A 17,138-nucleotide genomic window follows, 5' to 3' on the forward strand; every position below is an offset into this window, starting at 1 on the left:
GGACACAGCTAGGTGTCTGCACCATCTAACTCTCGGGCAGTGTGGCCCAGTGTGGATAGCTTTCATTTATTATTTCTGGTCCTGAGTATGGAAACTGTAAAGTAGAAATGTTGATTATACATCTGCTGGCCCCATCAGGCCGTGAGCTCGCTGCAAGCAGGGACTATGGCTAAGTTATCTATGGAGCCCCAATATCTAACAAAACACTTGTCAAAATTTTGATGTGTGGATGGATACATGGAAGGACCAATGAAGAGATGGGTAGATGCATGGAAGACAGATGAAAGGAAACACACAGATGTCTCCCATTCAGCCCCTAGTCCATTACCCTCCTTAGTCTCCTGAAACTACTAACTGGTTAACAGCCAACATTCATTCACCTTTCAGGTTCTCCAGAAAAAAGGGGCAGTAAGTATCAGAGGCCAAAGCAGGTGAAGCAAGGAGATCACGACAGAGACTTAAGGTTCTGTTTGGGCTGAACTGTGTCTTCAAGAAGGGGCCCAGCAGGCAGATGGGCAGGTAGATAAGGAACCCCACCCCAGACCCAGCTGAGCCTTTCTATGGGGCTCTTCCACATGCAGAATGGGGTGGGGTGAGGAGAGACTCCTTCCTCCCACCACTACCTTCTTAGATCCAAGACGTGACTCACCAGAGCACTTGAGGGAAATGATTTGGCCAGAAGTACAGCTGTCTCTGCAAAACAGGGGCACCAGCAGAAACCAGGCAGGGGCTCACTTGAGGCAGAGCACCCACCCAAGGGCATGGAGGAAGGGTGGGGTCAGAGGGGACCTCTCATGTAGTCATAGCCATCTGCTGCCCACCCTCACCCAAGCTCCCAACCCCTTCTCCTAACAGGTCTCCAGGTCAGCAGTGTGCACACTGCTCCATTGCCCCAGAGCACCAACAGAACTGTGTGGTCCTTGAGGACTGATGTGGACAGGGCCCAAGGTTACAATCAAGTAGTCACAAATGTGAAAGCCCAGCTGTTCCCCCTAAGGGACCCTGAGTATGCGTGTACAGTGGATGAATGATTAAGCATGTGGTGAGTGAACAGGACTCCTCGCCCCTGCTCTAGTCTCCTAGGCTTACTCTAGTCTCCACCCCAAGCCCTTCCCTGGCCCTGCATATCCACATCCTTGCTCTCCTCTTTCCCCTCCTTTCCCTAGCATAAACCTCAGTTCCTTTTGGACCAAAATTCTCTTCTCTTTCCTCACTCATCTCTTACTGCCAGCAGCTCAATGCCTGGATCCTTAGTTTCTTCTAGTTTCCCCAACCCAGAGCCCTCCTCCCCTAGCAGAGTCAGTCCCACCCCTACTTCCCTTTGCCTATTCAGGTGTAGAAAATAAGGAAGCATTTGGAAAAGGTGGTATGAGGTTTTAGAGTGGTGAGCGATGCTCAGCCAGCCAGGCCAGGAACCTGCTGGGCAGCTAGAGGAAGCCCAAACTGAGTGAAGACCTTCTTAGACTGTGCTTACTCCCAGGATATGGTAAAGGGTTTGCTCCATCCCAGAGCCCTCTTCTCTGGAGGGTCTCCAGGCTCCAAGTAGTTCTTCGCTAGAGCAAGTCAACCAGATCTTCCCTGAGACACCAGAGTTATCCAAATAAAATATGGCAGGGATGAGAGAGCACTCAGATTGGAGACAGGAGCCTGGTATCAAGACTTGGTTTGGCTGCTTACTGGTTCTGTGACCTTGGACAAGGCCCTTTACCTTATGAAGCCACAGCATCCTGCAGTTCTCATGAGGGGCAAGTAAGATAACGTACGTGAAAGTTGGATGGGCAGGCTCATGGAGCTGAGTCTGTACTTTCTGACTGTTCCCGTATGTCCTATCTTACACGGTCAATGTCCTTGCCACCAGGCTCCCATGACAGGGAGGTTTTTGCTGGACTTCTCACCAGGAAGTAAGGGACCCCACTCAGCCTCCCCAGAAGCCCTACCTGGGCTGCCACCCCTCCTCCAGGAGGCCTCCCAGTCTAGGAGAAAGATGAGCAAACTCCTGGGAGCTGTTGAGCTTGATGTCAGACAGGTTCACTCCTTTGTGGTGAGTGAGTCTTGGCAGAAGAAGAGAACAGAGCAGGAGGAAGTCAGTCGCAAACTGCAGCATGAGGAGCGGGGGTTCATAGCAGCAATGTACTGATACACTACACCAGGACGGTGACAGAGCAAAGCTGTGACAACAAACTCTTCTGAGATTTATGTTTTGTTAAAAAGCAGAGATGCTCAAGGGAGAGACACAGGCTGGGGCACCATCGTGCCCAGAGGCCCGGAGATGACCAAAATGACCTCTGGCCATTTCCTGAGCACCGTGAACACCACAGACAGATAGAGGTCTCCAACTGCCAGCCAGCTCCCCACCCTCCCCAGGCCCCAGATCCGGCAGCACTTACCTGAGATGCCCAAGGCTGCGGCAGACCCGCACCCCCAGGGCAGAGCTCCAGCCCTCACGGCAGACCAGGAGCCAGCCTGGCCCGGACCTCACTTGCACTTCCAGCAAGAAGTCCTCAGTGTTTATTCTGAAAGATACTGAATCATGGCGTAAAAGCCACATCACCCCTGCCATGAAGTGGAGGCGTGGGGCAGGCAGGGGCAGCTGGACCTAGCTGCTGTCAGTCTGTAGAGGCCTTACTGATAGTGCCTGGGCCACCCAGTGTCAGGCTCCCTGATCCCCAGGGTATTAGGTCAGTTCTGAGAACAAAATAGCCCTATTTGTGCAGCATTTCAATTCTTTTTAAATGTGTTCCACCACTTGGTGTCACGGCAGCCCTGTGGGATGAGTATCACCATCCTCCCCATTCTGTGAAGGGAAAACTAAGGCACAGAGGTTAAGTGACCTGCCTAAACTTACAGAATCCGTGACTGATGGATCCAGGACCAACTCCATGCCTTCTGATTTCAAGTCTCATGACAATATTAGTGATGGTTACCATTTATGCAGCATCTGTTTTTTCCAGGCTTTGTGCTAAGCTCTTTTATTTATTAGCTTATATTATCTTTACAACTTGATGTAGTAAATATTTTTGTCTCCATTTCACAGAAAAGGAACTGGAAGCTCAAAGGAAATGATGTGCCCAAAGTCACACAGCTACCAAAAGGCAGGCTCCAAGCTAATTCTAACTTCTCTGACTGATTCTGACCCCAGCCTCAGCAGCAAGGCCCCCGCTGGTCCTCAGCTCTCACCTGAAGAGAACAATGCTGGGGGAAAGCAGGAGACATGTAGTGATGTTCCCAGCCCTCTAGGTGGCCACTGGGCAAAGGCCCCTGTCTGTCACACACCGTCTCATCTTCCCCTCCACTTCTGGCTCACTCTGACCCAAATGTCAAGTTGCCATCTCTCTAGCCAGCCTTGGCTCCTGGTCATGTCCCAGCCAGAGATCAAGACAGTCACAGGGGAGTGCTGAAAGCCCCAAATCAGAGATCAGCTCTGCACTGTGGGACTGCGTCACCACCCTCACACTAGAGAAGACACAAATGGGTGTCAGTGAAGTCACGGCCCTTCATTTTGGTCCTCTTGCCCCCAGCCAGAAGTGGGGTTCCATAGCTGTGAAGGGCCCAAGGCTGGGGTGGGAGTCTTGTAGCCTTGGGGTGTGGCCCACCTGTTCTGGGAAGCGAGGGGACCAGGGCTTCCTCCCCATGGGCCTCTGAGCAGCTCAAAGTCATCTCCTCATCCTGCAAGGTCCCAGGAATGGGTTGAGAGGCAGCTGGCCACAGATATAGCCCTTCAGAGGACAAGGACAAGGACAAGGAAAGAGTCATAGAGATGAGAGGGATTACCACAGGAGGGGGTGAGAGGGCATAACAAAACATTTGTGGCTGAGGAGGCAAGCAGCTGCCCCGGGGACTCCTCATCAACCACCCTGCCCTAGCAGGTTCCCACCTAACATGCTGATGAGAGGCACAGCACCCTCTGTCTCTGTCTGCCTGGGAAAGATTTCTAGAAACAGTTCGAGCAGGGCCTCCCTGGATCACTTGTTCCAGTACCCTGCATTGAGGGCACATGAGAGAGATGCTTGTCTATATGCCTTGATACCCGCTCACACCTGCTCCTCCCTCCCAACACTCCCAGATCCTACACTCAGTCCCTCCCTAGACCACAGAAGGGTTCAGCACTGACCTAGAATCCATGAGCCAACACTTGCACCAGCCAGCAGCACCAGTGCTCCCAGCGCCGCACAGCCGCACCGCCTGGAACACCAATGCCCTGTCCAAGAGACTGTGGGGGAGGGCAGAGCAGTGTCTGGGTCCCCAGCTCCTGCTGGTGCACCTCACTCCACCCTGAGGTACCACAAGGCTAGCCAGTCACTGAGCTGCGGCAGGAGTGGGAATTTGTCCCACTGCACCTGCCCACCTCCTGCCACTCCACTACTCCTGAAGCCCCCAGAGCCCACTCAATCCCCAAAATGGGAAATAGAGCAAAATCAAGTCTTGGATAAATGCACACCCCAAACAGCAACATAGTCTCTCGCCATCAATCATTTGGGGCTGACTCAATGAAGATCTGGGGAAGAAGAGACTCTGGGGAGGTGTAGGAAGATTATCCCTTCACTGCCCCTACCCCATCACTCCCCTACAGCCCAGTCTCGCTTACCGGGTGGTTGTTGGGTGTCGGGCCTCTGCTGTGAGTCTCCCAGCTCTGCTCTGAAGATCCTGGGGTCTGGGCCCTCCTCCAAACACCCAACCTCCATGGAGGCTTGGCCACCCAGAATCAGGCTCTGGGGAGACAGTTAACAGTCACTCAAGATCCCCACACCAAGGAGGGTCATCCTCTAACCTCAACTACACCCTCACCTCCCCTGGCAAGCCTTTTTTCTCCTTGGGGACTTCCTGTGTGTTCCTACAGATGCCCCTCCATGCCCTCTCTGCTCTCCTAGAGCCCCAATCCTACCCACCCTACTCTCACACAGCCAGGAAGTATTAGGGCAGAGACTTGATCCAGACTGGGCTGATGCCAAAGTTTACGCTCTTCACTGCCCCAAAGAGCATGAAGGGCATCTGCTGACTCCCTCAGCATCCCTCCTCAGGCCTCAAGATCCCACCCTTCTTCTTTCCCTTCTCTCTCATAGGAAGAAGGGCTCTTCCCCAGTGCACCAGCCATCCATTCATTCAGTGAACAGTATTTAGCCCAGGTGAACAGGCCATGATGGGGGATACTGTAAGGAGGTCAAGAACAAGTAACATGAACCTCCAGCACAACTGCCTAAAAGAATTTGCATTTGATTCCTGAAGATGAGTCATATAAACAAAGCAGTGCACATTAAGTGACAGAAGTAAAGTTTAGGTAACTGTCATTGGCATTCAGAAGAAAGAGCACTTACTTTTCTTTGGGGTGACCAAAAAAGGCCTCCTAGAAGACGTAGCCTCTGACACAGGCCGTCAGGGATGTCTAAGGTTTTACCCGACATATGCGGGCACTGGGTATTTCAAGAAAAGAGAGGAGAATAAAGTCAACTGCTGTAAAAAGCAAAGCCACTAGCTGGGCCACACAGGGCTCCCTCTAGAATGTAGCCCCTGTAGCAGAGCTGCCTGCCAGAGGAGGCTCTTTCTGCCAGCCAAGAATCCCAAGGGAGGTGGGGAAGAAGGAGCGAGAGGCCAGATCAGGGACGGTGCAGAGGTATAGCCTTACCATATGGGTGAGTGGTAAAGATGAAAAATCCTCAAGTTCTGCTAGGTAGGGCTCTGGTCCTGTTCTTGGATCAGCACTTATTAAATAGCTCAGCCAGCCTGGCTGGAGGGTGAGGTCTCCCTAGTTCCCACAACGGCCCCTCCCTTTATCCCCCTCCACACACACACACACACAGACACAAGCCAGAGAAACAATGAACTCTGCTCAGAAACCATGAATAGACCTCTTGTTGCAGGAAAGGGGACCATGGGCTGGCCTGGGCTGGGTAGGCTCAGTCCCTCCCATCTGCTAACTGGAAGCTTAGAAACAGAAAAAGGTTAGAGGGAGGATGAGAGGCCAGGTACTGTTGCTTAGCAACCAGGTGCCTTGTGCCAAAAAGTGTACCCCATGCAAGCTAGCAAAATTCTCTCTTCCTGCTGACAGGGTTGTATTGGAGAGGCTGATATTAGCACTTGCTGAAATGTTTCTGAGCCCTCTGGATTACATTTCACCTCTCTGGGGGCTGGCTTTCCCAGAGGTCTGGGGTTGTCATCATGTTGGAATTGGGATGATGATAGACATCTTTGTCACCTGGGCTGCACCCGCCGCCCCAAGGCCAAGAAAATAGAGCCTCTCAGCCCAGCTACACTAAGGGCCAGTTACTGTAAAAGCCCTTAGTGCTAGGTCGCTTCAAAGCACAAGGTAGCTCAGCTGAGTCCAGGATGAGCTGAACACACCTGGGAGCCACGTCCTTTAGTCAAGGAGGCAGAACAAGTTGCAGGGAAGGGAAAGGCTGGTGTGGATCCTCCTTCTCCAATTGCCTCACAGAACCTCAGATGGGACAGTTAAGAACATGGGCTTTGGAGCCAGGCCTTCATCCAACCACAGTTCTGCCACTCCCTTACTGAGCCACACCTGTAAAGATAGGATTATAGTATCTACCTCATAGGGTTGATGTTGGAATTAAATGAGATATTGAATATGAAGATTTTAGTCTTGGGGTGATCACTTTGTAAGGTATATAAATGTCTAATCACTATGTTGTACACCTGAAACTATAATGTAATATCATATAATATTATAATATAATATGATATGTCAACTGTAATTAAAAATAAATTAATTTCTTAAGATATTGAAAGATACTTGAAAATAAAAATAAAAAAGACCCCAAAGAACAAAAGCAATCTTGAAAAAAAATAAAACTAGAGACTTCACACTCCCTGACTTCAAACTATAATATATTACAAAACTACAGTAATCAAAGCAGTATTATATTGCCATAAAAACATACACTTAGATCAATTAAATAGAATAGAAAGCCCAGAAATAAATCCATGGTCAATTAATATATGACAAAGAAGCCAAGAATATACAATGGGAAAAGGAAAGCCTACTTAATAAATGGTGTTGAAAAAACTGGACAGCTATATGCAAAAGAATAAAACTGGACCCCTATTTTACACCATACACAAAAATCAACTCAAAATAGATTAAAGACTCTTATTAAGATATGAAACTAAAAAACTCCTAGAAGAAAACACAGGGGGTAAGCACCATCATATCCATCTTGGCACCAAAAGCAAAGGCAACAAAAGCAAAAACAAACAAGTGGGACTAAAAAGAAAAAATAAACAAACAAACAGAAAAGCTTCTGCACAGCAAAGGAAACCATCAACAACATGAAAAAGCAATGTATGGAATGGGAGAAAATATTTGCAAATAATATATCTGATAAGGGTTAATAAACAAAATATATAACTCATAAAACTCAATAGCAAAAAATAACAATAATCCAATTTAAAATTGATAGAGTATCTAAATAGACATTTTTCCAAAGACGTACACATGGCCAACATGTACATGAAAGGTGCTCAACACTATTAATCATCAGAGAAATGCAAGTTGAAGCCACGTCGAGGTGTAGCCTCACGTTTGTGAGAATGGCAGTCATCACAGAGACAGGAGATAAGTGTTGGTGAGAATGTTATGGGGTAAAGAGAAACTTTGTGCACTGCTGGTGGGAATGTAAAAAACAGTATGGAGGTTCCTCAAAAAATTTAAAACAGAACTACCGTATGATCTAGCAATCCCACTTTTAAACACGTATTTTTAAAAAATGAGAACAGAATATGAAAGAGATATCTACACTCCCATGTTCACTGCAGTATTATTCACAATAGCCAAGACATGGAAACAGCTTAAGTGTCTTATCAGTGGATGATGGGATAATGCAAGTGTGGAATATCTGTATATTTTCAGACAGATCACTCTGTTGTCTTTATCCTCCACCCAAACAGAAATATATGCACATATACCTATATATGGATACATATGTACATCTATCTGTAAATATGCATACATCTTCATAGGTGTATGTGTGTATGTGTATGTGTATATCTATATCTATATGTAGATATATGAGAAAGAAGGAAATCTTTCCATTTGTGACAATGTGAATGGACCTTGAAGACATTATGCTAAGTGACATAAGCAGAGAGAGAAAGACAAATACTGCATGGTATCACTTATATGTGAGATCTAAATAAAAAATCAATATCACAGAAACAGAGTGAAAAGTTGCCAGGGGTTGAGGGCAGTGAAGAAAATAGGGAGAGGTTGGTAAAAGGGCATAAGCTTTCTATTACAAGATGAATAATGTCTGAGAATTTTATTCATCTTATAATTCATATAAGTCATCACATGGTGATTACAGTTTTTGACACTATAATGTATAACTGAAGTTTTCCGAGAATAGGTCTTAAATGTTCTCACCCTCCCCAAAAGATAAATGTGTGAGGTGATGGGTGTGTCAATGAGCAAGATGGGAAGAATCCTTTCACAATGTATACAGATAACAAATCAAGATGTATACATTAAATATTTTACAATTTTATTTGTCAATTATGCCTTAATAAACCTGATTTTTTAAAAGATTTTAACTTATTTTTAGAGAGAGGGGAAGGGAAAGAGAAGGAAAGGGAGAGAAACATCAATGTGTGGTTGCATCTTGTGTGCCCCATATTGAGGATCTGGCCCAAAACCCAGGCATGTGTCCTGGCTGGGAATTGAACCAATGACCCTTTGGTTCACAGGCCAGCACTCAATCCACTGAGGCAGCAGGAGCCTAGGGTGCAAAATTTAAGGAGGCATTCGCTGGTAAGTGGAAGGTTGACTTGTGAATACCCTAGGAGTGATGCCTTCTTAAATTTGTGCCCTTCCCTTCCCATCTGCCAGTGTCAAACCAAATACACCCTCTGAATGGGGTCCCTAGGGTCTGCATTTTTACCCTGGTGATTCAGATGGAGACCTTCACCCCAGTCCTGGCCCTGCTCCCTACCTCCTCCCTACTGACAACTCCCTGACTCTCCAGGACCATATCTACAGATGAACCTTCACTCATGAGCCTTGAAATTCTTGCTTTCGCTCCTCCTTCAGTTACACTTTGAAAACAAGGTCCTTTCACCTGGCCATGTAGCTCAGTTGGTTAGAGAGTCGGCCCAATATGCCAAGGTTTGATCTCCTGTCAGGGCACACACAAGAATCAACCAATGAAAGCATAAATATGTGGAACAACAACTCAATGTTTATGTTCCTCTTTCTCTCCCTCCCTCCTTTTCCCAAATTAGTCCATAAAAATTAAAAACAAATGAAAACAAGGGTCTTTCTCAACTGAAAACAAGGGTCCTTCAGAGGGTCCTGGCACCTTCACACAGATTGCATTGTTGTTTCTCCTCTGCCCAAATGTAAATACCCAAGCTCAATTATAGAAAATTCTCAGACTTACAAAGTTTGTTAAAAGAAACCATTAAATCTATCACCTCTGCTATGAGAGGAGAAAACTAAGGCTTTCTAAAAGGTGAGTGTGCCATAGGACATTGGAGGCCAACCAAGCCCAGGTCTCCTGACATTTGGTCCAGGGTCTCTCCCCACTCCCACCACACTCACGTGCCCCGCAAGTCCTGTGTTCACGAAACCAGCAGGCTCAAAGGGAAGAAATGCCATGCGTGAACCACAAACAACTCTTGAAGTGTCTACAGCACCCGTATCCATTCCCAAGCAGATTTTTATTGAGAATACAGACTTAGTTTGTAGATTCACAGTCTGGCAGAAAAGATCAAAAGAAGTATGTGACTTACAAAGGTGCATACAGAACCCCCTCCGTGATTCTGAGCAGAGCTTGGAGTTTTAGCATATGGCTCAAAAGGCTAGTTTTGGTTTCCTATCTGTGCCTTCAAATTCTAATCTAATAACATCCTCCAGCAAACAGATCTCACAGGTTCTTGCATATTCTATGTCCCAGGCCTGATTACCCCGGGGGTCCGCCGTTTCTGGTCTGGGCTGCACCGCCCCTGTTATTTCCACAGGCCTGAGTCGGGCAGAGGAGACAAAGGTAGCCAGGAGACTTGGATTTCTCACTTCTAAGAACAAGGACTCAGGTTTTGACAAGGCCAAGGGGGCAGGGGTCGATGTCGATCACCCCTTCATTTCCACAGCCCCAAGTCTCTTCCAAGAGGCCTCCTCGTGATCATGCCTGTCTTAGGCAATTCCCTCTGTGGGAAATCTTACCCATCATTGGCTAACTGATCAAGCTTAGGAGGTCAGGCACAGAACAGGCAGCGTTCATCCCAGGGAAATAGGTTTTGTCTCCTTAGTGGCTCCTGGTTCAGAGGTCTCTTGCGCAGCCTAAGTTATGGGGGGTTACAGCTTCCTGAGACCAGGCAGGGCGGTCCCCAACAAGATATTTCCCAAAATCACTCTCTCTTCATCCCCACATTGTGGAAGGTTGGTGCTCCAGGTGGAGGTGATGAAAACATGCATGGGGTGAGATACAGGAACAACATCCTGGACAACTCTGTACACCCAGCCCATCCCAGTCCCCTCTTTGGCTTCATCTCTATCAGCTATGCTTCCCTCTTTCTCATCAAGTCTCTACCTGTAGCACCATCCACCTTCATTTACAAAACTCCCAGCTCCCCTCAAACAACCCGCCCCCGATCCAAGTTTGAATCATCCCTCTTAGGTTAGTTTAAGCCATGAGACCAACTACTGCATCTCACAGCCTAAGGAGGCCCAACCATATCCCTTCCCATCTAGCCCTCAGGAGAGTGGTTTTCTCAATAAAGAAAGGAACTTGCTTGCAGGTTTAACCATTCGAAACTCTTCCCCTAGCCCTAACCCTAACCCTAACCCTGGTGTTAAAAAAAAAAAGGAAAAGAAATGAATGATTCCTAAGTCTAATTATGAGAGAAGCCTTAATGAGTGAAAAGTAGGAAATGCTAGATCCAGTTAACTTATTTCAGACCATTACTGTGTATCAATGGACATTGGAGAAACCTTGAGTGTTTGTTGCCATTTTGCTTGCTTTAAATACAAGGAAATAAAGAAAAGTGTATTTAGAGGAAAAATAAAAGCCATGTGATCTCATGCAGTAATCAGAGGCTTATTCATTAGCATATTGCCTCCTCAGCACTCTCCTCTCTTGCTAGTAGTCCCAAGTCTAGAATTGGAGACACCTGCACAAACATGAAGGGCAGCCTCCTCAGAAGGCTCCCAAAGGGCCTGCAGGTGGCTCCCACGCAGTCTTCTCCCCTCACTCCCACTTCTCCCCAGCAAGACCGCACAGCAAGAAGTTTGACCTTTCCTTGGTAAATAGAAATCTTGTATACATTGGAGACATCATGCCTGCTCCCAGTGCCTCACCTCCTACCCAATCATTCAAACTGGATCTCCCGTATCTAGCCCCCCTTCCAGCCCCACTGCTGGCACTCGAACCATCCACTAGCATCTTCCCCAGAAGCACTGCCACGCCACCTGTCTATTCTGTTCTAATCAGTCTGTACCCTCACTCCTTGGAAGCAAATCCAGACACTCAACTATCAATATGGAAGGGTAAAATAAATGAAAATGGCCCTTTCTCTTTTCCACTCTGCTGCCAAAGTAACATTTCCTAGAGAAATCTAAATATATCAAAAAACTTCCATGGCTCCCCATAACTCCCACGATAAAAGCATTTTTTTCATTTATTCAAGTGTTTCCTGGTTCCTACGAAGTGCCATGCACTGTTCTAGATTCTGGAATTACATTAATGAACAAGTCAGGCAGAAACTCTGGCCTCAAGGAGCTTACAATCTAGCTCCATCAAGCTAACAATTAGCTATAATGGGAGAAGACCAGGATGTGATGGAAGCTCCTAACTTGTTCTAAGGGTGTCCTAAGCATGGCACCCTGCTTAGAGTGCCATGAGTGCTTTGAGTGCTTAGAGAAGGTTCTTTCCAAGTTTACCAAACATTTTTTTCTAGCCTCATCTTTTTCTATCCCCTTTAACACCTCTCTCATAAGGCAGTCACTAGCTGTTCCTAGAATATCCTGGAAGAAACCACTGTATATATTTTTCTTCGTTCATGCTCTTCCCTATTCCTGAAATGCCTTTCCCCTTTAACTATTAATTATTTGAGTCCATCAGTCAGCCAATATATATTTATTGAGAATGTGCTACCTACCAGGCACTGTGCAAACGCTGAAGATACAGTGCTGAGCAAAACCAGACACTATCCCTACCTCAAAAAGCTTCCCATTTAGTGGGAAGAGACATATATGAATCAAAGGACCATATAACGTGCACATTTTTAGCTCTGAAAAGGGCTAAGAGAGAGAGGTACACGGTGCTAGTGCAAGAAAGCAAGGAACAGAAGACTCAGGGGATATGACTCAGCTGGGATCTGGGAGGGACAGAGCTCTCCAGGCAGAGAGTGGAGCCTCCAAGGGGTGAAATAAACCAGAACAGGAGACCTAAGAGGAGATGATGTGAGCAGAGGCTGGAGTGATGGGTGGGCCAGATTAGGCAGAACCTTTAGAACCAAGGTAAAGATCAGTCCCTGTCCCCAGGGCAATGACAACCATTTTAAAAAGCAGCCCAGGGACACAATCAGCTTGCCACCATCCTTAAAGACCTAAGTTCAATGTCTCTTACCTCCCCCAACATTCCTGGCAGCCCCTCACTTGGGACACAGTAAGAGCTAAGCAGTGGTGAGTCCTCACAAGCAGGGACCTGTCCTCTTCCTCTTTGTGCCTTCAGCGGCACACAGGGTTTGGCATGTGATTAAGTGCTCAGTGAAGCTTGTTCAGTCAATCAACATGTGCGGCTGCCAGGCCTCTGTTTCCTCCCCTCCACCACCCTGCCCAGTCAGTAGAGTACCACCCACTGCCTTACTTCATACACCCATCACCCCTTGCCTTTTAAAATCCCCCTGCCTCCCTTCTTTCACCCACAATCCATCTTCCATGTGGCTACCAGGGTTGCTTCCTAAGTTAAGATCAGAGAGAGCCACTCTGCTCCTTGTACAAACCTCCACTGATGCCCATTGCCCACATGGTCAAATTCAAACTCTTTAATTATTCAATGCACTTCATGAGCCAATATCAAACCAATCTTTTTGGCCTCATGTTTCATTGCATTCTTTTCTTCCCTGTACCCTACAGGCCAACTACAACCAAAGTCCTAGGCTATTCCTTAAGTGAACCACCTCTCCTGCCCCTGTGCCTTTGCTTAGCTGTGCTCTCAGCCTAGGATGACCTTCCTTCATGGTTTCCTAATTACAAAACTACTGGTGTTTCAAGAGACTGCTCAACTACCAACCCATCACAAAACTTCTCTAATTCCTCAAATCCAGAAATAGTGTCTTATTTTTGTATAGAGTTATTCCTAGCACCTTGCCCAGTAGTCAGCACATCATAACACTAAAAAAAAAAAAAAAAAGAGGTCCACTCTGTCCACTGCACTCTCCCTGCATCAGCCACAGAGAGTGGGCGGGATGAGAACAGCAGCCCCACCCCACCCAGCATGCATTCCCAGGAGGAAAAAGAAACAAGGCCTCCCTTGTTCAACTAGTCAGACGAAAAATGACCCCAGTTGTATTCTAGGAAATGATTTCTAAGCCTACAAAGAGCCATCCATTGTTTATAGATGATCTCTCAAGCTCAGAGATAAAATACAAAGTTTATAATTTATATACTACAAAAAAAAGTGACCTCCCCAAAATTGCTCATTTTGTTAAACCACTTTTTTCCTTGTTGAAAAGCCATTTGTTTTGGGAGTCATTCAAATTTATATCTAAAGGCATAAACTTATGAAATACTCGACTGAATATGGACTGTGAGAATTCCCTATATGGTGAGTCAGTGATGTCACTACTTGACACAAACAGCGTTTTTCATCTGCTTTCATTAAGATGCAAGGGAGTAGCAAAAAATATCAATCATGCGGTTGATTACAAATAACTTCTAAACATCTGCTGTAGGTCACCAATAGCTAAGTTTAAAATCAACATTGAACGACGGACATGACTGAGTCTTTGTAACTCAGAAAAAACAAGTCACTCTGTCCATGTGGTACATTCTTTGATACCCACTTTGTCACCCACTGGTCTTTTCTTTCTTCTCCAGGGCTGGTTTTCATCATTTATCCAAAGCCCACCAATGCCTAACTGCATACAGTACAGGGTGGGGCATTGTACAACGTTCTCTGCTCCCTTGGAATTCAGTCCAACTGAGACACACACATGCAGAAACAGACAGAAAAATGACTCTAGTGATACATTATATGGTAAATACAACATAAACTGAATTTTCTGTTTTCACAACAGCTTGTGTGGAGATGGCTCCTTTGAAGTTGTGTCTGTCTTCACAACCATGCTGGGAGGTAAGCAAGGCAGGGATTTTTATTTATTAGTTAGTTGCTTTTATTCATTATTGATCATACTGAGAGCATGTTGGGAACCGCCCTGACTGGTATCAGAAGATGAAACCCCCGCCTAGGCTAAGGCTAAGGGAACACCCTTGGAACCGTAAGCCAGCAAGGAGACAAAAGCTTATCTCCCTGGCAGGAATGCTGCTTCTGCTGCTTTATTCATAACTGAACCCCAAAAAGCTTGGTCGGTTAGCCAAAGACGGGTAAGATTCCCCAAGGGGGGAACGACCTAAGACAGGCACAATCACTTTGGGAGGCGCCCCAAAAGAAGGACTTGGGGGGCTGCAGCAAAAGGGGGTGATGGACCCTTGCTCGTCGGCTTTGACATAGCCTGAGTTCTCATTGTCTGGGAGAAAAACTCCTTATCTCTTGGTTGCCTTAGTTCCCTTGCTCCACCTAAGCCTGAAACAATGACAGGGTGGTGCAGCTCTGTGATGAAATGGGTGGATTCCCTGGGTGATCAGGCCTAAGAAAGAATATGTAAATTACTGTGAAACCTTCTTTGTTTAGAATGCTCTCAGTTGAATGAGAGGGGTCCAAGGAGGAAGTTAGTTTGTTCCTCACAGTCTTACAGCTCTTTGACCCTGATTCAAAATAGACCCTCAGACTTCCTTGTTTTCTATGGTTCCTTACTTCCCCCTAATGAGTACTGTACTTTACCTGAATTATTATGCAAAATGAGCTCAATAAAAGCAGGTTTGGACGGTAAATTGGTGCGCTCCTCACTGGAGGGGGTGGCCATTTCGTCCCTACTTCTCCACAGAAACTAGTTTGTCTCTGTGCATGTTTTTTCTCGCGTGTTTTCGTTGAGCCATCCGCAGCGTTCCGTGATCACTGCTGGCCGGTGACCCACGCATCAAGAGCAGAGGGGCTAAATGGTTTGCCCAAGTTCACACTGGTGGGCCAAGTGACAGGGGCAAAAAGAAAAGCCAGGTTTTCTGACTTGACATCCCAAGATCTCTTCCCCTTTCCAGGGCTGCATCACACAGGCCAGCAAGGGACGTGCAAGGTCAGTGCCATTCAGAGCGGGAGCCGGGTCTAGGCCTGGAGTTCAAATGGGGGAGACAGACAGAGGTTTGAGGAACCACGCCAGCTTGGATGGGTAGGTGGAAGCAGCTAGAAGACAAATCTAGTATCAGGCCATGAAGGCTGTAGTAAAGATTTTCAGAAACTTTTTAAATTGTGAGGGAGATCTGGCTTGATATGGGGCAAGATGAGGAAGGAGGGGAATGAACGTGCAGGGCATTGACTTTTATTCTGGTTCCCATTCCATTTTAAATGACACATCCAGGGTAGAACATCCCAAATGCCACTTCACTTCCCTCAGTTTTGCTGCCAAAACAGGAGCAAAGTTCCCAGGGCCTGGGGCTACATCAGGGAGTCCAGAGTCCACAATGAGCTCTGCCCTCCCCTCCCCTCTCCTCTCCTCTCCTCTCTGTTCTGCAGGTCTGTGAACCAGCTACAAAGCAGCTGTCACAGTAACTTGGCTAATTAACTTAGAGCCCACTGAATGCTTTATTGACCTGAAGCTTACTCCAGTGAGCAGGCCCACCTGGAAAGTGACAATGTTCGCGGCTGTTAGTTAACAATTAAATAAAATGGACAAAGATCGTAAAGGGTAATAGGAAAAATACATCACTACAAAAAAAGTGTCTAAAGCACAGCTGCTAGTGTGTGACCTGTAGGAGATTTTTCTGATGTTACAGGTTGAACTGTGTACCCCTCCAATCTATATGTTACAGTCCTAACTTCAGTACCTCAGAACATGACCTTATTTGGAGACAGGGTCATTATAGAAGTAATCAAGTGAAAAGAAGCTCATTAGGGTGGGCCCTAACTCAAGATGACTGGTGTCCTTTAAAAGGGGGGATCTTAAATAGAGAAACACACACAGAGGGAAAATGACATAAAGAGACAGAGAGAAGAAGGCCCTCTATAAGCCAAGGAGAAAGGCCTGGGACAGGTTCTTCCCTCACAGCCCTTGGGAGGTACTGGTCCTGCCAGTATCAACACCTTGTATCAAGGTATCAACACCTTGATTTTGGATTTCTAGCCTCCAGCCTATGAGACAATACATTGTTCAAGCCACCCAGTTTCTAGTGCTTTGTTTTGGTAGCCCTGGCCAACTAATACATCTGGAGACATATGAGAGGCAGAAAAAACCCAGAATCAAACAAACCTGGGTAGGGGCCCTGACTTTGTATTACCCACTGTGTGTCCTCGGGCAAAACACTTAACCTCTCTGTGCCTTGATTCCTCATCTGTAAAATAGGGACGATATCCTCCTCCAAGGAGTGTTCTCAGGATTAAATGTGATAACATACACCTTTGGTTTCTTCAGATCCAGGATGTGTATGGCCCTTCAGCAACTAGACATAGTCACCAACGTAAGTTCCGACCAACTACCACCAAATACTGATGATAATGAGTCATTTTGTAAAATAACTACAAAGTGACTTTACCACAGCCTCCACAGGATTCTGTGAACATTATGATGAATGCTTCCCTTCTCAGTTCTGCCCTTGAATTTCTCACACATGTACTTGTTCCCTATCTCACCAAAGACTTCAGGTTTATGCTCAGAAGTCCCTCTTGTTTCTCCTGCCACTCAGGCCAGGCATGGAAAATTCATTCAACAGCCCCAGGCCTGCCTCTTACCACTTCACTCTCATGCTCTCTCCTGGAGACAGCCATATGGACTCTGAGAAAACATTGCACCTTTGTCTTTTTTGGTGCCCAGTGGGCAGGGAAATGCTTGTTACTTAAACTCTCCAACTTCTGCCCCAAAAT

The 17,138-nt window shown here is 46.6% G+C and overlaps 1 protein-coding gene across 1 annotated transcript in view; it reads right to left on the bottom strand.

Moving 5' to 3' along the window:
* The window catches only part of TMPRSS5 (transmembrane serine protease 5), a 37,137-nt gene extending 31,738 nt beyond the window's left edge, over window positions 1-5,399 (bottom strand). The window contains exons 1-7 of the mRNA XM_045837362.1: window positions 5,313-5,399; window positions 4,586-4,709; window positions 4,112-4,210; window positions 3,594-3,716; window positions 2,388-2,523; window positions 1,938-2,051; window positions 650-693 (exon numbers count right to left, since the gene is read on the bottom strand). Of these exons, the coding sequence (XP_045693318.1) occupies window positions 650-693; window positions 1,938-2,051; window positions 2,388-2,523; window positions 3,594-3,716; window positions 4,112-4,210; window positions 4,586-4,709; window positions 5,313-5,399 (727 nt within the window). The remainder of the gene's footprint in view (window positions 1-649; window positions 694-1,937; window positions 2,052-2,387; window positions 2,524-3,593; window positions 3,717-4,111; window positions 4,211-4,585; window positions 4,710-5,312) is intronic.
* Window positions 5,400-17,138: the final 11,739 nt, after the last annotated feature.

This window comes from Phyllostomus hastatus, unplaced genomic scaffold (genome assembly GCF_019186645.2).
Source record: "Phyllostomus hastatus isolate PE091 unplaced genomic scaffold, TTU_PhHast_1.1 phas_contig_113, whole genome shotgun sequence".
NCBI classification, from domain to species: Eukaryota; Metazoa; Chordata; class Mammalia; order Chiroptera; family Phyllostomidae; genus Phyllostomus; species Phyllostomus hastatus.